Source organism: Phlebotomus papatasi, chromosome 2 (assembly GCF_024763615.1).
Source record: "Phlebotomus papatasi isolate M1 chromosome 2, Ppap_2.1, whole genome shotgun sequence".
In the NCBI taxonomy this organism is placed as follows: Eukaryota; Metazoa; Arthropoda; class Insecta; order Diptera; family Psychodidae; genus Phlebotomus; species Phlebotomus papatasi.
In genome coordinates, this window is record NC_077223.1 from 86,294,120 (window position 1) to 86,316,451 (window position 22,332).

General features: G+C 35.8%; 2 protein-coding genes across 2 annotated transcripts in view; both read right to left on the reverse strand.

Moving 5' to 3' along the window:
• The window catches only part of LOC129804854 (endoplasmic reticulum metallopeptidase 1-like), a 28,168-nt gene extending 24,382 nt beyond the window's left edge, over positions 1–3,786 (reverse strand). The window contains exon 1 of the mRNA XM_055852512.1: positions 3,619–3,786. The gene's annotated coding sequence lies outside the window, so the exon portion shown is untranslated. The remainder of the gene's footprint in view (positions 1–3,618) is intronic.
• A 10,783-nt stretch (positions 3,787–14,569) lies between these two features.
• Positions 14,570–22,332, reverse strand: part of LOC129804855 (BMP-binding endothelial regulator protein) — a 96,873-nt gene continuing 89,110 nt past the window's right edge. Inside the window, exon 9 of the mRNA XM_055852513.1 lies at positions 14,570–20,390. Coding sequence (XP_055708488.1) covers positions 19,773–20,390 — 618 coding nt within the window. The 3' untranslated portion in view covers positions 14,570–19,772. The remainder of the gene's footprint in view (positions 20,391–22,332) is intronic.

Genomic DNA, 22,332 nt, shown 5'->3' on the forward strand with positions numbered 1-22,332 from the left:
CTAAATGATCATTTGCCCCTAATATCTCCCAAACAACAATTTCCTAAAATGTTGTGCCTGATAATGAATTAGTGGAGTTAAGCCAGATGGCTAAAACTCAGGTCTGAAGCCCGTATAATTTCGAACCCGGCTACATCGGTCTTCATCGGTAATGAATCGGTTAAGAACCGATTTTTTGATTTTCAAATGCTTTTGTGATTCTGGTCTGGGATGCTTTTCCGTCTTTTTTCTGATCAATTCAGCAAAGATATGCTGAAAACGCTTTTTTAGCTAACTGTGCTCGCTGAGTAGCCCAAGAAATTGGCGCCGATAATATTTTGTAAATATTACAGCGTTTCTGTAACTCATTCGCGCGGTTTTTCTCAGATCCGAAAATATGCATAGGGGAAACTGGGGCAGTAGAAAACACTGCGAATTTATAAATTACATATTAGACTGCAGAGGACAAAACCTACATGAACTCATATTCATAGATAGGGATTCTTGTCCACTGAAGGAATGGTCGAAATAAGTCGAAATAAGTTTCCCCTAATCCCGGGACTCCTTTTACATCCAACTACGGCTTAACCCAAGAGATAGTATAGTCGAAAATCGATGGATATATAGTTTTATCATTAAATGAATTATAATTACCTACTCTAAATTGTTTCTTGAACAATCCTCAGGTCTGTACCAGGCCTGATCTTTTAACGTAGATTGAGTCATCCTTTATCACATACGTAATTTTTTACCATGACATAGAATCCACTTTAATTAATTAGGTAATTTGTTCGATTTTTTCTGGTCAATAGTAAAATCATAAAAGAATGCATTGAATTCATTCAAAATAAAAATAAAACAAAAATAGTTTAGCAAATGTTTTTTTTTATAAATTGCTTGTCTTACATGGCCGTGAAAACATTTTCCTCAGTGAAATTACAAGATATCCGATTACGAAATTTCGTTATAAATTCTCTCTAAAAACAATATTCAGGTCAAATGCAGTTCGTATCTTTGTAATGCAATAAATATAAAATTTTTCGTGAAAAAATTGCACAACTCACCAGGGAAATATTAAAATGGAAACCTTGATATTTTCATTAAAAATTGAATTCAGTGCAATAAAATGTGGATTCAATGAAATGGTTTTAATAACTTTTAGTAAATGAGGAAATTGAAGTCATTCCACTATTACTAAATGTATAATGAACAAAGAAAATCACATTCATTAAGTGATACATTGAAATTGAGAGCATATTTTTAAGATCTTGTTAAAGATTTAAGTAATAGGATTACTGCTGCAAAGTGGTTAAGCATGTTTTCCCCCTTTTTGTCTCCCAATTAAAAATGAATCTTCGCTACTTTCTCCAATTTTTGCCGCTCTTTTGCTTGCATTTTCTGCGCATGCTTCAAACAATGACGTAACATTCGCATTTTCCCCGTTTTCTCACTCATTTATCACTTCAATTTTCACCTGTTCTTCTGTAGCTTGTAGTAGAGATTGCAAGAAAAAAAAACCAGATAATCGACAGTAAAAGAGGAATTTGCGTGTTAATTGATGGTTCTAGATTGAATGAAAGTGGAAATTAATTGGATTCAAATAGGGCAACAAACTCACTAAATGCTCCGGCGAATAGAATCAGAAAGTGCTTTAGGGGAGAGTAGGGCATATAAATATATTGAAAAAAAATTAATTTGATAAGTATTTGACAAAGAAATTTTATGTCAAAAAATGGAGTACACAACACTATTTGAGTTTTATAATTTTTTCGAAAATTTGGTAGGAAAAGGCAATCGTGTCCCTTATTCGATTTTACATGGACACAACTCTATTACTTTTATTTTGAGGTTAGATTGCAAAAAATAAATTTAAAATAGTTTTTCTGATAATCTGAGTATCTAAATTATTTTTACAAATATTTTCAATAGTTCTGAACTTTCTTCCTAAGTTTAAAATAAAGTAACACAAACACAAAGTGTTACATGGGCACAACTCCTCATAAGAGTTCCTATAGTATTCCGGAAAGTCGTGGCCAGTATTGTAAATCGTGTAAGAACAATTTTGCTCATTTGTAAAACACAAGAGGTAAACCTACGGGAATTTCTTTGTTTATACAGTTGACTCTAGCTTATTCATGGACTCTTTTTCCGGGTAACATAAAAAAAAGTCCGTGGGACAGTTGAATTTTAAAAATTTTGTTGAGATATTGTCCCCGTTTTGAGTCTTTTTTTTTGTGAACGCAAATGAGCTCTATCTACTGTAATTCTTTCTTACTGTTACTTTTTTGACTTTTGTGGACAGTACGAATGTTTAGGGAGAATGTCGATTCAATCAGGTCAGGATTCATTCCACAAACTTTCAATGTAAACAAATAAATCGTTGGATTTCTAACAATTTGATGTGTATCCAGGTCAAAATCCGTGTGACATTTTGGTCTCGCTCTCAAGGATAAGCGAGAGTCTAATGTAACACTACACAGTAAAAACACAGTAATAATACTATTATAATATAAGGTTGATAAAAGTATTTAATTTAAAATATTTGATTTTGAAGTTTTTTGAGTTTTCCCACCTTTCTATTTGTAATGTTTTTTTCCTGAACTTGAGATCCTCCTAAATTTTCCCAAATTTTCACCAAAATACTAATTTGCATATGAATATTCGAGTTACTGTGAACAAAAATAATCTTACGGATATGCATCTCTCTATTAAAATAGCTCGTTTTTCTCTAAGTGATTCATTTGATGTTTTACATTGTTTTTACTCAATGAAAAGCATCTCGACTGAAGTATACGTCTTAAATACAAATTTAACAATTTTTTATAGAAGTTTTGTTCAAGAATTTGAGAACTTAGGTTGATTGATTACACAAGATTTCACGCTGTAATAGTGCAAAAAACTAAAATCAAAATAGAGAGTGAGATGGGGTAATTTGGACTCATGTCTATTTTTGTATTTTTATATTTTGCCACTCTTTCAGATGGTCAAAAAAAACCACAAAAAAGTACAAATACTTTACATTCAAGAGTACTGCTTCATTGTTTTTCCTTTTGCCATCTAAAAGAACTGTTAGGAAATCTCCGAGACATGATTCCAAATTACCTAATCTTACCATAATAGAGGCAATTTCAAGAATTTTCAAATATGGTTTTCAGTTCTCAATTAACCACACGATTTTTTTAACAGAACCTCACATTCCTCCTTTAGAATTTAATCGCCATTCCAATTTGAGGGATTCAAATTGTTCAAAGCTATGTTTTCTAAACTAAGCGTTGAAACTTTGTCAAATGAACTAGATTCTCATGGGCAATTTCGAAAAAATGTTTACATAACAAAAGTTATTGTGCGCAGACCATAAGGATACAAGAAGTAGTGAAAGTCGCACTAATACAGCACATAAAACTAATGAACTCACTCATTTCAGGGGCAATCTTTAGATCGTTTTTTTTCTACATATTAAAGAAAATAGTAAAAAAAAACTATGAGACACAATAAAATGAGATACTGGCCGTAAAACCACCAGAAAACAGAATAATGATCATCTCGGTAATTAACAGGATGTTCCACATCTCCCCGCTTTCCCCTACATTGCAGATTTTTCTCAATGCATTTTCACAGCATAGTTTTTGAAGCACTCACCGGCTAAAACTCCACATTAACGCGCGCCATCCACTCTGTGGACACTCAAGCACTATTATTTAACACCGTGACTATTTTTATTTGCTGATAAATTGTGATATTTTGATAAAAACTCGAGAGCTCTTTTGTTTCTCCACACTACACAAACACAACCACTCGACTGTCACTGCGATGTTTCATGTTGGAAAAAGTCTCTAGATTTCTCACCAAAAACGAATGGAGGGGAAACTGGTCGAAAACGCGCAACTTTTGAATTAGCCACGTGTTTCATAAAATGTAACGGATTTATTTTATTCTTAAAAAGGTGTGCTAACAGATTATAGAGAAAATATGTGAAGTTTTGCTTATAAATAGCGTATAAATAAATAAATTGATAGTAAAACTTTAATGAATCTATCTATACTGTTTCATTTGGAACGGCCATTATCGTCGAAAGTAGCGTAGGGGGAAGTGGGGCATTTTGAATTCAGGCAGCTTTGAAATACGACTATTTTCTGTGTTTCGCAAGTTTATCTAAATCTATCGATTTAAAAAAAAATGTGTAAAAAAAACAAATCTAACTGCATTATTTTGTAGAGATTTTACCGAGGTCTGTTTTGCTAAGATCGCGATGTTTTTTTCGCAAAACCTATGATTCTCAAAAATGTATTTATCTGTCGATTGATAGACTGTTTCAATGAAATTTAACTTCACAACCGGTTTGTGTAGCTAAAGTATATCATTATAAGGTCCAGTTTCATTTAAAAATAGAAGAAAAAGCTTAATATCAAAGCTGCCCAATTCAAAGTTGCCCCACTACAAAGTTGAAGGAAAATGTTTTCTAGGATAATTATGATTCAATAAAGTCGAAAAAACGATCCATTCTTCATTATTTTTTTTTAGTTTAGGCGCTAGGTGAGAAAATATAATTTTTTTTTTGAAACTCGTTTTGCCTCTAAAATTCACATTTTTAATTTTTTCAAATTTTTAAATAAAATATACAAAGTAGAATGACATATCTTTCAGTAAAAAATAAATTTATTTTAGTCAGATAACTTTAAATCGGTATTTTTCTTGAAATTGGAAATGAGTTTTTTTTGCATAAATATTTTTTGTTGCTTTTTCTCTGACCTGTCACACAAAACTGGGAATAGCAATAAAACGAAGAGTCAAAATGAGTTCAAACTTTCATGAGACGTGTTGGGAAAAATCTTTTATTCCTCCAATTTTTCTCCTACATCCCTTCACTCCGTGTTATTCCTATTTTTCCTCTCTTCTATTCCCTCCGTTCCTTCCTTCCTTCAGGTCCCACGTTCGGGGCAAGGACTATGTCCCACACTCCCCTGTGTTCTCCGGTGAGAACACTCCCACGGAGGTTGAGATGGGAATTTGGGAGAGGTGGATGTGGCAGAGGTTACTCCGGAAAGCTCAGCATTGGGCTTGGTGTTCTTGGGGGCTCCCGGTGGCTTCAGTGGCTTCAATGCTTGGTGGTGATGATGGTGTTGCTGCTGGGGATTGGGCTGGTGGAGATGGGCGAGGTGATTGATGTTGCCTCCTCGGCGGTCAGTGGTGAAAGAGGCCGATTGGCGCTCTTTTTCTTATCAGCTGCTACTGATTTTTCTACCTCCTCTCCTCGTCGCTAGCGCCCTCGTCGCCTCAGCAGGGCAACACACTCCACAGTTTTAAATTTAAATATGTTGCGCTCGCAACACACACCCCGGGGTCACCAAAAAAAAAGAGAAAAAAAAAAGATTTCGAACCCCCCAGGGGGCAATAAGCCACAATCTCAAAAAAAAAACAAAATATAACAAATCTCATTAATAACAATAACAATTAATAAGTAGTAGAGCAAAACAAAATGAGTAGTATTAGAGAGTAACAATTTCGAGAAAAAAAAGTAAAATTTAGAATTAATAGTTATAAGTCAAAAATGTTAAGGATTTCGCATCGATAGGCCGACCTAATTATTAGCGCCAGCGAAATAACTTAACTATAAGTTTAAAGTGTGTGTAAATACTTTCAAAAGAATAAGATATTATTACTAAGGACCACCCCATTTCGATCACCAAGGCGGATCATTAATATACATGATCTAATAGGGAATTACTCTACACGAATGGTCACGATTTTATCCCCCCAAATCTCCCGCCTCAGCACCATTATAATCCGATCAGGATTTCAGCTATTCCGCTGAAGAGCATTCCGCGTAAAAATGTAGAAGCGGGAAGGAGAGTCTCAGCCGAATTACAATGTTGGGGAAAGAGAAATCCTGAAGGGCAAAGAGAAAACCCCTTCTTCCACCGACACTGCCCTATTGCCTCGAATATTGAACATGATAAAATTTTACTCGAGAAACTACATCCCGATCAGAAAAATGTGGCTGCCTCTAACTGCAGAGAAATGGGAAACAAATCGCGACCAAATTCAGTGCATCCCAATCGAAAAAAAAGTAAAATAAAATAGATAATCGAATTAAGGTGTCCGAAATTATATGTGACGTCAAAACTGACGAAGGAGAAAAATAATTAAAGTGTTGGCCAATAAAAATTGATTGGTTTTGTCGTCTTGACGAAATACCGAATCAAAATACTAGTAACAGCAAGAAGTGCTACTCACTTTAAATTCCCAAGGGACACTGCTAGCAATGTGTCTTAAAAGGGGATAACAGTTTGATGATTGAAATAGCCGAACATAGTTCGCTTCAGCATAAGGCTGGGCTATATCTGTATCAATCATCTCGATCAAAATGAACACCTAAAGGCGAACGACTATAATTTTAATTTAGGTCTATCCATAATGAACGATGGCCTACTTATGAATTTCTCCGTTCACAAGAAATAGAAATTAAATAAAATTAATAATATGGTCTCTCTACGTTACCCGCTCATACACCCGTACAAAAATCAAGTTACGTTAGATACAAAAGAAAGTTCCAGTGACGATGCCGATATTGTTGCCAAAAAAATAATCCGTCCTGCTGGCAAAAATCCCTTAACCTGGCTTGATGTCCTTACGGTGGAATACTGCCTTGCGATGAGTGTTCAGGTCTTCCAACTCGTAAGTTTGTCCGTGAACGGACAACACCTTGCTCTTCACCCATGGACAAAATTTCGCCTGAATCTTTTTATTGGCATCAGACAACACAAAGGATCGCCTGTAGACCACGTCACCCACGGAAAATCTACCCGGCTTCTTACGTAAATCGTATCGCTTTTTAGACGACTCATGGCATTTCTTCGACCTATCCATGGCCTTCTGTCTGGCCAATTTTAACTCCTTTATCCTCTCTTCGATCGATGGAATCGTATTAGCATCGGAATGCGTATACTCATCCCCATGTGAAATCATATTTTGCCCAAAATTTAAATAATACGGAGAAAATTGTGTAGTGTCGTGTACCGAGGATCGCATAGCCATCCCTATTTCGGCTAAATATTTTGGCCAATTTGTGTGTTTAGACCCTATATACGACCTGATAGCAGTAACAATAGTCCTATTTGCTCTCTCAGTAGGATTGGCTTGTGGGGTATACCCTGAGGTAAACCATTGGGCAACACCGAGATTTCTCAAAAAGGACTGAAGTTGAGCGGATTTGAAACTACTACCATTATCGGTCAGAAGGACACGAGGGACTCCGAACTGTGGGAAGACATTTTGAGACAAAATTTTGATAACAGAGTTTGCAGTAGAATTTCTAAGAGGATATAAAAGGACATACTTGGTCAGCTTGTCGATCAAGACCAAGATAAAGCGATGGCCCATAGTACTAGGTACTAAAGGTCCGATAAAATCGGCTGATAGATGTTCCCAGGGACGTGATGCAACTACATGATTACCCATCGGAGGTGTTAAATCATAATTCGGGGCCTTAGATTTCTTACAAGTTTCGCATTTACGGATATAATTGCGCACGTCTGTGCGAAGGCAAGGCCAATAAAAATATTCCGTAATTCTGCGGAAGGTTTTAAAGAACCCGAAATGTGCCGAAGTGGGATCATCATGGTATTTCTGCAAAATGGCCTGACGTTCACCCTTAGGGACACAGCATCTCCACCTAAAACTATAAGTTCCTAAAGGAGTTTTATAGCGGATATACTTGTAAAGCCGGCCGTCTTCTAATTTATACTCCGGAAGGCTGCTCGGGGATTTCGAGACTTGGTCATATAGGGACGCATACCATTTATCTTCCCGGGTCGAAATGGTATTAACGTTCCGTGAAAGGAAATCAGCTATCACGTTACTTTTACCGGGACGGTGGACTATGTCAAAGTCAAATTGCTGAAATTCCAACAACCATCTTCCTATACGACCACGGGCTTGCTTCTGGGATAAGATCCACTGGAGTGCAGAATGATCTGTCTCCAAAGTGAACTTGGTATGAAGCAAGAACTGCGAAAACCTTCGAAGACAAAATAGACAAGCCAAGGCTTCTTTTTCCGTAGTAGAGTACTTCTGCTCAGCCGCCGTGAACTTTCGCGAAATATAGCAAATAACTCCTTCCTCATTACCTACTCCCTGAACAAGGACTCCCCCCGCCCCAACATCACTAGCGTCAGCACGCACTATGAAGGGTTGAGAATAGTCGGGAAGTTTTAAAATAGGGGCAGATACAAGGAGCTGCTTCAATTCCGAAAAGCCACGGTCGGCCTCCGGAGACCATTCAATCCCTAAAGGATTACCTTTTAAAAGGTCGGTTAAAGGAGCCGAAATACTCGCAAAATTTGGGATGAAACGCCTGAACCATCCTGCCATACCGAGAAACTGACGTAATGCCTTGGGTGTTTTAGGGACAGGAATATTGCAGATGGCTTGGACTTTACCATCGTTTGTACTTAGACCCTGAGTGCTTAAAGTGTACCCCAGATAGTCTAACTCTGACATACAGAATTTAGACTTCTCCAGGTTGATGGAAAGATTGGCTTTTTTCAAACGACCAGCGACCTCATTTAAAATTTTCAAATGGGATTCAAAATCTTGAGTGAGAACAATGATATCGTCCAGAAAACAAAAGACATTGGGCTCTAAGTCGCATCCAATAACCATATCCATCAGTCTCGCCATCGTCATAGGACTATTTACTAAGCCAAAAGGCATTCTTCTGTAGCAGTACATCTTTCGTCCTGGGATAGCGAAACTAGTTTTGATCTGAGATTCTTCATCGAGCGGAATTTGCAAGAATGCGTCACTCAGATCAATGGATGATAGATATTTGGAGCTTTCTATACGATTAATAATGCTTTCAAGATTTGGAATAGCATAAGCATCTCTTATTGTTACTTTATTTAAACCTCGAGCATCAATGCAAATTCTAATTTTGCCCGATTTCTTCATTTGAATATTAGGAGGTGAGTTCCATGGAGAAAAAGAAACTTCCCGAAGTACCCCCATCCTAACCAGTCTCTGAATTTCAATATCCACTGCGGGAAGAAGATGATATGGGACAGGATAAGATGGTTTCCTTACGGGAGGGTTGTCACCAGTATCTATCGTGTGCTTTAAAATATCCGTGCAACCGAAAAAGTCCTCAGTAGTGATTAAAAAGTTTTTGATGGATTTTTCTAACTCCAGTCGTTCTGACTGGGAGAGCAGAATTTGATTATCCTGGGAATCAGGGACTGTTGAAAGTGCATTCAACAAAACTGGTTGTATGCCAAAGGCATGCCAAAAATCCATCCCCAAAGTAAAGGGTATGGAAATTTCAGGGACTAATAGGGTGGGAATCAATTCTGTTCTACCATTGAAAGTTATCATTAAATCGACTACTTTGGTGGATAAATAAGTTGAACCATCGGCTACACGCACAACGATATTCGAAGTTCTTGGGACTAATTTTAGAATTTTTACTAAGTTCATGCAACCACATCCTAATATACTCTGAGACGCTCCACTGTCCAATAAAGCCATAGCCTCCTCAATGTCAAAAATTTTAACTTTAATATAGGGACGATTTTCCCCGTTAGGGTATATAATAAAGGATTCTACCTCTGAGGGAGGGACAGAATCATCAGAAATTAAGGACTCATTGTCTGACTCAAATTGTATTAAATCTCCCACTGTATTTGAATTTACATTAATGGTATCAACAAAAGAAATGAGATCTTGGTCATTGGAATCATCCATAGAGAGGTTTTTTGGAGATTCCGCGACCTCAGACTCTCTGTCTACTACTGGGTCGCATTGGGTTCCCCCTGTTGAGGGTTACAAACTGGACAAAGTCCATAAATAGTGCCGATCTTACCACACTTGAAACAAAGGTATTTGGGTCTTGTTGGGCAACTTCTAACATTATGGGAATTGCTCTTACAATGTATACAAGAATTTTTTCTGAATTGTGAATTGGGGTTGGAATTGGAATTGAGATTGGAATTAGGATTGGAATTAGAAGATTGAGAAGTACCCTCAGCACCATTGGATGAGTTACTCCCCCCACCCTGTCTCTGAATTGAGGAAGAATTGGTGTTTCGCCCCCCATTCCGCCCATTATCACGTGAAGAGGAATTTCTCCCCCCACCCCTTCCAGATTGCCTGGAATTGCCCCAGGATGAGGAATTGTTCCCCCCACTTCGCCCCCTTTGATCAGAAGTCCTGGCCAGGGACTCTGAATTATTTGTGGATGATTCCTGAAAACTCCCTATCTCATTAAATCGCACATTTCTGGGACGATCGAGAAAAGCATAGGAGCGGTTCCTCTCAATAAGTTTTAATTTTTGGGATAGCTCCGCTAATGTTGGGATTTCATATAGAAGAAGAGCATTAGACAGAGAGTAATGGAGATTTCTACGGATGAGACGAACTTTCTCGACTTCCGAAATTTCTTCATCCAGCTCCTCGAAGAGAGCTAACATGGATGCAAGAAAGACTTCTGCATTCTCCCCCACCCCCTGCTTTCGATCCTCAATTTTCTTCCTAATAGCGAAATCGCTCTCAAGATTGCAAAAAGCACTTAGAAATTTCTCGCGGAACTCCTCCCACGTACAACTTAAAAGATATTCCGAAAAGGAATCATACCACGTTTCAGCCCCATCGGAAAGTAAGAGTCTTATAGACCAAACCACCTCCTGCAGAGAAACGCCCTGGATCATGGCCATTCTCTCAACATCCCGCAAGAAGATTTTGGCCTTTTTCCCCTTGCGGTCACCAGAGAACCTAATTCCCCAGTCCTTTAACTGCAGGGGTTTTAATCTACGTGGAGCTGGTGTAGGAAACGGGTAGTGGCGTGACAAATTTTGGGGTTGAGAATCCCTAAATTCCCCAGAATGGACAGAACTGGATCTGCTGGAGGATCGAGATCTTCTACCAGCACATGAGAGTCTCAATTGCTCCATCGAATCCTGAATATTTTTCAGGATATTCTCAAGACCTTTTATTTGAGCATTCTGAACATTAAATTGCTCAACCGTAACAAATTGGGATTGGGGCCTATCTTGAGGCTGAGACACCGTGGATCCAATATTTGGGATGTCGAAAGTATCCCTACGGTCTTGCGAAAGGCTCAGATATGGGTGCTTAAGAAATTCTGGGACAAAGGACTCACTGGAGGCAGAAAGTTTAGATGTGGGCTTCTCAAATGGTACCTTCTTCTTCTCCTGGACATAACAGTCCGAAAATAGGGACTTTTTTGGGCTTTTAAGACGTTTAGTCTTTTGGACAGGTGAAGCAGGACGAGGAATAGCACCCCCCACTTTTCCCGAGGCAGCATAATTCTTCAACTGTTCCCTGAACTGTTGCCTAAAATTTGCAAGTTCAGCAAGAGCAGGACCATAAAGGGCATTTTTGGGATCTCGAGGGTCTGATGTGAATTTTAATTTATTTTCGATGTGCTGAAACATTGTGAAAATCTCAGCTTGCTTCGAAAAAAGGACCTCGATATTCCCTACTTGCTCTCTAAATTTTTTAATAACTTGTAAGGTGTCATCCCTAATTTTTTTAGCATCGCCTTCAACGGGAAATAAAGGGTTTCCGCCAGCAATAGCAACCTTTAAAAGATCGCGGGCTTCTTCTAATGAAGCTGGCCATTTAATTCCCCTGGCCTGTAATTCCCAATCCAGTTGTTCTTCTGAGAGAAATTTTGGATTGAAATCCTCCATTTCTAACAGAGAACTCCCCAAAAGGGGGTAAAAATAGCCGAAAAAAGAAAAAAAAAATCTCCCAAAAAGGGAAAAAAAAAGAAAGAAAAATATCTTAATACACTCCTATTCCAGAGAAAATGGATGAAAAATCCAGAAAACTACACCCAATGGAGATATAAATCACGAAAGAAAAAAAATCTCCAACGGAAAATCACAAAGAATATTATACGAAATAAATTACACGACGACAAGTAACAAATTAACATTCTCTTCCACGCGCCAAATTTTTTATTACCCCACCGTTAAGTCAATCGCATTCACTCCTAATGAGTTGCAAAAATCACCAAAAATGCACTGATAAGAGGTCAATGAACTCTGGGGAACCGGCAAATTAACCATGGGATAAACTTGAAAATCTACTCACGATTTCCTTTTGCGTCGGGCGCCAAAATATTGGGAAAAATCTTTTATTCCTCCCTTCTATTCCCTCCGTTCCTTCCTTCCTTCAGGTCCCACGTTCGGGGCAAGGACTATGTCCCACACTCCCCTGTGTTCTCCGGTGAGAACACTCCCACGGAGGTTGAGATGGGAATTTGGGAGAGGTGGATGTGGCAGAGGTTACTCCGGAAAGCTCAGCATTGGGCTTGGTGTTCTTGGGGGCTCCCGGTGGCTTCAGTGGCTTCAATGCTTGGTGGTGATGATGGTGTTGCTGCTGGGGATTGGGCTGGTGGAGATGGGCGAGGTGATTGATGTTGCCTCCTCGGCGGTCAGTGGTGAAAGAGGCCGATTGGCGCTCTTTTTCTTATCAGCTGCTACTGATTTTTCTACCTCCTCTCCTCGTCGCTAGCGCCCTCGTCGCCTCAGCAGGGCAACACACTCCACAGTTTTAAATTTAAATATGTTGCGCTCGCAACAGACGATTCATGAGACGAATGAATTCTGTGTCTATCCTCTCCATGGTGATGAGCTCCGTAATCCAACCTTGTCCACCAACTCCAGTGCAAATCAAGTGTAACGATATATACCTTACGTGTTTCTTCCTTAATTATTCTATACCTGATGAAGGGGACATCGTATTTCATGAGATGTTTATAAGACTATTACCGAGGGACACTATAACACTTTTAAATAAATAAAAATTTTGCAATCGCAGTATAAATGTGATTTTTGTGAAGACCGTCTTGAGACGGTCTTACTTGATAGAGGGTTAAAATTAATACTGCAAATGCATTCAGGATACTAACAATATTTACAATATGATCTAATGGCAATATATTTTTATAGATAATCTAAGTCATACATTTTCTGAAAAAATAAGAAAAGGATTATTGGAAATATATGAAGTACTATTCAAAGCCAGAATGTATGCAAAACTTAAAAATATTAACCAAAAATTTTGGAAAATAAAATAATTATACGGAAACATGCTTTACGTTTTCAAATTCGTAATATCCAAGAGAAAATATTTGTGTATTGCTAATTGGAATAAAGTTCACCAACTTTTTCGAAAAGGGCCTTAAATAAAATTTCAGCTGTTGAAAATTGCCTTACTCTCCCCTACTAATTTTGGAAACTTTTGAATAATGTTTTAATAACTTTTTATTTAATCTGATAAAAAGTATTTCAAATTATAAAACAATATTTTCAGGATTTTTACCTCTCGAATAGTCAAAATATACTTAAATTAAGTGAGGTTATATTAGAAAAGATCTTCAATAATGTAAATTTTTAGATTTCTATAAATTTTATTAATTTGTTTTTTTCAAAATAGATTTATCGTTCAATTTTTTGTGTAACAATGGACTAACTCAAGCAAGTTGATCCCGTGTCATTCTAATTTCATGAAAATTTGCGCTTCATTTAGAATGACAAAGAGCTAACTCATAAAAAACATATTTTGAAAGGTAAAAATATGTATGTTTCGAATAATGCTCATACAAATAGAAAAGAATTAAATTGTTTTTATTAACATACTTAATTGAGTTAATTATTTATACAAAGTTGAATCTTTCATGTTGTCTCCTGAAAAATTGCTCAGATTGAGTTGGTCCCTTGTAATCTCCAAGGAGCGAATATTTACTCACGTAAGTGGATAAATCCTTAGTGGTTGTTCTTCCTACAAAACTTCACGTCTCGATATAACCTCTGTGCAATCGTAACATAACGGTGAAAATTTCCTCCTTTTATCCACGAAATATCAGAAACACATAATCTCATAGGGCTCATTTTCGAAATATTAAAAAACAAGATTTAAGCAATATTTTTCAATTTTTTATTTTCTGTATTTTTCTGTTTGTTTTTTTCTATTATTTTGACATTGTAAAAAAAAGATGCATGTGAAATATAGACGAAAATATACAATTTGTAGAGATGAAAAATAATGTAACATGATTTATAAATATTTTGTTTGTTTTCTATTTTCTCTGTAATTCTCCTAAAAATTGAAAATATTCATAGAAAAAAAAAGCTTTTCGGTGATATTACACAATACAATGGCAATGAATATGAGAGAAAGATTTTGCTCTGAAATTCACGTTAAATTAATAGAAATATTATTTATAAGTAAAAAACTTATGAAGTAAAAATAATTTTATTTAAATAATAAAATAAATAGAGAAGTTTTATTTATAAAATTTATTTTCCTTCCGACTATCTCTTTTTTTGTTTGTTAAATGGGTTCACAACTAACATTTTTTGCCTTTTTTTCCGTGGTATGGTAATGAGAAAATAGGATTTTTTTAAATAGGTTTTTTTTTATGTGGGGATAGAAAGAAAGAAAGAAATCACGAGATAAATTACGATTTTCTTCGTCCGTTCTTTTTCTTATTCAATTTAATAATTTTCTGTATTTCTTAATTGCCTATAAATATTCGCATCATTTTTTTATCAAATTTCTTTTGTCATTTTTAATTGCCAAGTCTGCTTCTTCAATTTCTTTTAATGTTGCATAAATTCAATAATTTTGATTATTCTTATAAATCACGACTACATTATGCCTAAAAATGGCCATTAAGGTGCATTTTTTCACAATCTTCTGTAATATTCTAAAACATTTGTTTTTTTAGGGATTTTACGGGGTGATTGTACAACAATTATTTTTGAATGCTATTTACAGATCCGACTAGGAAATATTTGAGCACTCTGTCAGGATTTTAAAAAACTAAAAATCACAAAAGCTGAATTTAGAAAATGGTTATTTTAAAATTTGGAGCAGGAAGAGATCATGAAATCAAAATTCATCAAACATTTTGCATATCGTCGGTTGTATTGCCCGTTATCATATCTGCCGTTATTTTGTATCTGCATTTGAATCAAAGCAAACAACGATACAAACGTCACTTCTGGCATCAAATGCTGACACAAAAGAAATATAGATCCGACAATAATCGATATAGTGACGATATGTCTATCTCACTTTTTCGCACTCTTCTTCTTCTTCTTCTTTCGAACCTCAAAGTAAATTCAATTTAGATCTAAGGGCGAAAGAGTGGGACTGATTTTTGAGAAAGTAAAAGATGTCAATTTTGATTTTACTAAATATTCCAGCTCTAAAAGATATATCGGAAAATTAAAAATTGCGAATTTATCTTTTCACTTTTAGATAAACCACAAATTATTTTTGTTTGTAATGACTCTGGCACACCTTTTAGATCAAGAAAATTTCATGGAATCAAAATTTTACATTACATTCTCTCTTAAACATTTTGCATATGTTTTTCGCAGTTTTTTCACTCTTCTTCTTCTTTTGAAAATCACAACAAATTCAATGTAATTCAATCGCATTTTGAGTGTGAAGGCATGAGATTGACATATGAAAAACGTTAGAAAAAGACAGAAAATTGAATTTTGACTTCATGAATTTTTTTCGATTTATGGCAAAGTAAATTATTCAGCCTACAAAACACTTTTTAGATCAAGAAAATTTCTTGAAATCGAAATTCACAACCTTTTCCTTCTCAAAAATATTTGTATAAGTCTTTCCTACTACTCTTTTACACTCTTCTTATCTTAAACATCACGACAAATTCAATTAAAATAGAGATACGCAAAACGTTTGAGGGAGATAAGGAAATGAATTTAGTTTCCAAAATTTTCCTGATCTAAAAGGTTTGCTGGATCCAATAGACATGATTTATCTTACTCAGTTGTTTAAATATTAAATTTAAATGTCACTTTCTATCAAATCTAAATTGAAATTTATTTTTGAATCAAATTAAAATCTGTGAAACATTACTGATGGCTTCTGGCAACCCTACTCGATGAATTCCTCTTTGACAGTTACAAAACATTCTACTCAAAAGCTTAGCTTTTCTGGTTCTTATGATTTTGAAGGAAACAGAGAAAGCCAATCCACAAAAATAATTTTTTTAATCGCTTTACCACCAAAAACCTTAAAATGAAATTAGATTGAACGTCAAATGTTATTCCATATTCCTTTCAACGTGCTCCGAAAATTTTTTGGTAAAAATGGGACAGGTTAAATGCAATCGTCTAATAATTCGTTTTCTTAATTCGATTTCAATTTTAATTCGACAAAATTTAAATAAATTGCAATCTAATGCGACGTTGTAAATGGAATTATTGACTTATAGACCAAAGAGATTTGACAAGTCTTTTCCGAAAGCACACATTTTCGGTTTAGTGAATTTAATTTGCAGGTTTGCGAACTTCATTTGTCATAATTCTGGCACACGTTTGAAAACAGGAAAAATTTTTATGGCTCCGGCACACCTTTTAGATCAGGAAAATTTCATAAAGTCGAAATTCGAAACTCTTTCTTTCTCACATGTTTGCATATGACTATCTCATTCTTTCGCATACTAAATTCGATTGAGCTAAATTAAATTTGGAGTGATGTCTAAGAGAAGAAGAAGAGTGCGAAAGAATGCGATATACATAGGCAAAACATGTGAGAAAGAAAGAGATCCGAAATTCGACTTCATGAAATTTTCTTGATGGAAAAGGTGTGCCGGAGCCATTATAATCGAAATTCACATCCCTTTCTTTCTGAAACGTTTTGCGTATATTTATCCCACCTTTTTAGACTCTTCTTCTTCTTTAGAACATCATGACTAAATCAAATTTAGTTCAATTGGATTTCGAGAGTGAAAAAGTGGAATAAATGTATACAAAACGTGAAAAAGAGAAAGAAAGGGAAGTTAATTTTTATTTCATGATTTTTTCCCGATCTATAAACTGTGCCAGGGCCCAATGAGCAGTGTTAGCTGAAAATGTTGTTTTTTGGTATATTTTTGCTGAGTCGATCAGCAAAAATATGCTGACCAGTCAGCAGTTCTCGAACAAAAAGTGCTAACCGAATATTTCAAAATGGCACTGCCTCGCGAGTGTCGTTTTAAGATTAGCAGAATTCAGCTGAAAATACATATGTTTTCAGCTGAATTGAAATCGGTTTGCATTTGGTGTTTGCTAGGAGGCTTCACTAGATGTATTTCAATTTCAATTTCGTCATTTGGATCAGCTATTGCCGTAACTTTATAATTACTTCATCAGCATTTCTTTTAGCAATATGTAACTAATATATACTAGTACAAGAACTGCTGATGAAGTGATGAGGAAGTTACGACAATTGCTGATCCAACTGACGATCTGTCAGACGATTTTGTTCGATCTTTAGGTTTTATTTTAATGGACATTATTCTGTCGGAAAAAGGACCAGCAATTGATTTGGATTGGAACTAATAAACTGGATAAAATGTTAATCATTTCGTCAGTTAAATCAGCATTTGTCGTAACTTCCTTTTGACAACTTTTCAGGAGACGAAATTTTCAGTTCAGCTTTATTTTTCTTAAAAATGAGCACCGAATGCGATACTTTTGAGTCAAAATAATAAAAGTGGCACTAATAAACTGTAAGTTAACTCGAGAAAATCTTTATAAAATGATTTAAAATCTGAGATATTGAGATATATGTTCGGTGAAACACAATAAGATTTTATCGTAACTTCCATCGTTTATAAAGCCATAACTTCCAATGTATGGAGATCTTGGAAGTTACGACAATTTTCAAAAATGCATTATATCAACTTCAATGACTCTAGTGATAATAAGCACCTTTATTTGACTAAATTAATCAATTAAACTCTTATCCCTGCCCCCAAAAACATTTCATTTTATAAATTTTATTGAATAAATTTTGCGCGCCGTGTCACTTGCTTTGTTTTGAATTAATGACAGATGGGCAGGATTTTTTTTATTTTTTTTCTCACAAATATTGAATTAAAATGATTTAATGTTGCATTATTCGCACTCTCTTTGGATATTTGGAAGAGTTTGTGAACGTTTTAATGAGAAATATTACATTTTTGCTGCAAATTACAAACCAGGCAAACAATGGCAAACAAGCAAAAGAAGTTACGGCAAATACTTATTACTGAAAATTTGTCGCGACTTCCCCCAAAAATGGAAATTTGTTTTACGATAATTTGTGTTTAAAATAATTTTTATTGGGCTTATAAAAGTTTCTTTTTCTCAAGTGCGTTTATTAAACAAAATTGCGTCGATACTAACTATGTATATATCCCAAAATCGCAAAAATGAAGGTACGACAAATGCTGATTTAACTGACGAAAATTTGTTCAACATGTTTAAATTTCTTCTTCTTTTTCTATTTTATGTAAGGCTGTCGGACTCACTCGGGTCCATAGTCCATATAGCCAATGAGGCTATTTACACCGCCGCATTAGATTCGGATTGAACTGTTATAAAACCGGATTTAGGATAATCAAGTCTTAATCTAAGGCTGCAATCTAAACGATTTCACTGAGGTCATTTAGACCAGAGGCGTGCAAGAACCGTTTAAAACCGAACAAACGTCAAATGAAACATGTACGTCAGTGGTCAAAACGCTACCTGAACAAATTTATTTTGACGTTTATTCGGTTTTAAACGGTTCTTGCATACCTCTGATTTAGACTGTCGTATTAGATTCTGACAGAATTGTCCCAAAAACCGATTTTGGGACAATTCAATCTCAATCCAATGCGGCGGTGTAAATGGCCTCAATGTTTAAATTTCTTTAGATTTTTTGACAATTGTCAAATGCGAATTCATCGATCAGGGTTGCCAGAAGACATTTGGATTTCTACAGATGTCAATTTCTCACGAGAAAATTCAATTTCAATTTCAATTTGATAGAAAGAGACAGATAAATCTGACATTTAAAAAAGAGAGCAACAAAGACAATTCTGCGGACTTGATAGCAATTGAAAAAAAGTAAATAATTAGGAAGAATCATGCAAAAAAAATAAAAGATAAAGATTAAAAATGTTTAAATCCTGAAGAAGCCATTTAATTTCCTGACCAGATCACTTATTCTTTCTTTCTCTCGCGGCAGATTCTCTTGGAGTAAAGCATGAAAGATTGGGAAATATGTTAAGAGAGAAAAATATTTAATTTAAATATTAAATTAAAAATTCTTGCTTGAAAAAGTTTGAGAATCGAAGCTTTTCAAAATCGAAAGCCATTTGTTTTTGTGTAACTATTCTCTTCACAATAAATTCCTCTATAGACAATTTTTATTGTTCCTATGTCCTATATTTACTTTGAATACTTTTCTGTATTGTGTTCTTTTTTTTTGTAAGTTAATGCTATTTTTAAAACTTTCTTCATCCTTCCATCTCCGTATAAATTAAGTAACACATAAGTCTGCATTTTTTGTTGTATCTATATCCTCTTTCTCCTCCTTTAAATAATATATCCTAACGTATTTTCACAAGATGCTTAAGGTAATTGTTTATTAATTTAAACAATTTTACCTTTTTTTTGTAAGTTTATTTCGACGTTTGGGTAATCGTGCTCTATTCTTCCTTCTAATTTTTATATTTTCCTTTTGGAGTTTTTTTTTAGTCAAAAGTTTCTTTTATTTTAGTAATAAATAACCAAAAGACAATTTTTGTGAATGATTTGATTTCAAAGGAAAAAGAATGAGCGGTTTTTTCAGAGAACATCTCTTGCAGTTAAAATTAAAAAGATAACTTAAAATTACAGAAGGTGAAATTTTTGGTCCGATTCTTGGATCGCTCCTCCGAGGGCGGGGGGACACTAGGTGGCCAGAATCCACGTGAGATCGCACGAGCCGCGGTGGGTTCAGTGCAGCGGCGGTGGTGTCCGGTCCGCCGGCTTGTGCTTGTGTGTGAGAACAGCTTTGGGAATATGCTTGCGCAGCTCGTCCACCCGACTCACGTGGGGCTTTCTTGTGCGCTTCCTGTGTCTTTGGATCAGCTCTAACTGCTGCGGTGGAAGTGATTTGGCATTGGCACTGCGGACATTGGCCCGGGTGCACTTGGTCTCGTGCCGCCAATTGGGCAACTCTACGCCCAGCCGGGCACATTCGTGCGCATACGCCGCGAAACTGTCGCAGTAGCACAGCTCCGTGGGGCATTCGCACATATCCTGCCGGCACGATTCTAAGTAGTTGGACGGATTCAGGTGGCTGCCGCAGCTACCGAACACGGCACTGTCATGCAGTGGCTTGCACACGCCCTGTCGCCTTCGGTTGCGACATTGACCACCTCGCCGGCTGACCGGATCCCGCCGACGGCCACACGCCTTGCGGCCGCCTACTTTCCAGGACTTTGCAAAACGGGACACTTGAGAATCACTCATATTGGCCCCATTTCGAGCCTTCAGATCATCCCTTGAGACGCCATTGTAGTTGCCACAGAGACCGCACAGGCGTCCCTTGTACTTTACAGCCGCCTGAACCTGTTGCAAAAAAAAGATATACATAAACCTTAAACCATAAACCATAAACGATTGCTTTCTACAAATCCGAGATCATTTGCTGTAACGTTCAAAAGATATCAAGTGCTAGAAAAACGAGACTGCGCTAAATGTGCCAAATTCCGGCTAGTTTGCAATTTCGGCCACATTTTTTGTTCCTCGAATTTCCATGATTTTTTAGTTTTTTTTTCAGGGGCCCATCAAGCCTAAGAAAAAGTGAAGATATTTTTCACTTTTCTTTGTAAAAATTTTGCAGATATTGCACCGCGACTTAAACAAATTTCCTCGTAGTTCTTGTATTATTTCGGCGAGCATTATGAAATATGAATTTTTAGATAGCTTTTAATGCACGATTTCGAAATATATCAGACTGATAGGTCAATTCTCTTTAGAAAAAGACTTGCCAATAGTCTTCAGTGCCTTTATGCAAAAAAGTATGGAAAAATTAAATGTCGAAATGCCCCTGATTTTTTCATACTCTAGAGATTATACAGTGCAAAAAACAACAAAAAATATCGTTTCGACGAACAAGATCATCTGAAAGAGACATTGGAAGAATTCCGGAAGGGCAAGGAACTATGAGAATGAAAGTGGCCGGAATAGGCCACCAATGCTATGTCTAAATTTTTATTCATTTTAAAATGTATTGAAAATGATTTCAGAACAAATAAAGACGATAAACTGTCTACAAGATTCCAAGCAAAACTTCTTAAAAAGAAGTAGTAAAAAAAATCAATTTGTATTAATAATATTACATTTCAAACTTGAGACTTTGACGCTTGCATGCAACTATGCCGAAATTTGGCACACTTACCCTATATCTTCAATATAATGATATAACTAAATATCCAAGGCATAATGACCAAGAGCCGAAAAGATCAAGTGCTAGAAGACGCAGTCAATAGTTCGAGAAAAAATCAAGTGCTAGAAACTACAATAAGGAATAAGCAAAGGTATTTCATGTAATTTGCTTCTAATAAATACGATTAAGAATAAAAAAACGTGATAGATATAAAATTAATTGGTAGACAATTGGAGCAGCAATGTAGAAGAGTATCTCAAGTGCTAGAAAACATTAACAAGTAACTCTAAAAGACAATTCAGTTCCAAAATTTAGTTAAAAGTGCAACACTGACAATCACGTGCTGAGAGTGCTGAGATATAGAATCAAGAGATAGAATATCCGATCAGGAGTACAAGATAAACCTGAAGTACTAGAAACTACAATAAGGAATAATCAAAAATCCTTCAAGTAATTTGCTTCTAGTAAATACGATTAAGAATAAAAAAAAAACGTGATACAAATAAAATCAATTGGTAGACAATGTGAGCAGCAATGTAAAAGAGTATCTCAAGTGCTAGAAAACATTATCAAGGAACTGTAAAAGACAATTCAGTTCCATAAAATTTAGTTAAAAGTGCAACACCGACAATCACGTGCTGAGAACGTTGAGATACAGAATCAAGAGGTAGAATATCCCATCAGGAGTATAAGATAAACCTAAAGTGCTAGAAACTACAATAAAGAATAAGAAGAGGTCATTTTGTTCTAGTAAACGCAGTTTAAGAACGCAAAAAAGGCGATGAAAATAAAATCAATTGTTAGAAGACGCAATCAGCTATGTGAAAAAGATCTCAAGTGCTACAAAATATAATAAATTACTAGAAAAGACATTTCAGTACCAAATGCTAGAATACCCTATCAGCTGTACAAGGAAAATCTCAAGTGCCAGAAACTACAATAAAGGACCAGAAAAGATAATTACGTTAAAGAAAACTCAATTAAAAATAAAAGAAAACATAAAAGAAGGATGCTATCAGTAATGTGAAAAAGAAACTAAAGTGCTAGAAAAAATTATCAAGTAATAGAAAAACAAATTCACTTTCAAAATTTAGTAACAATTACGACATGGACGATCGTGTT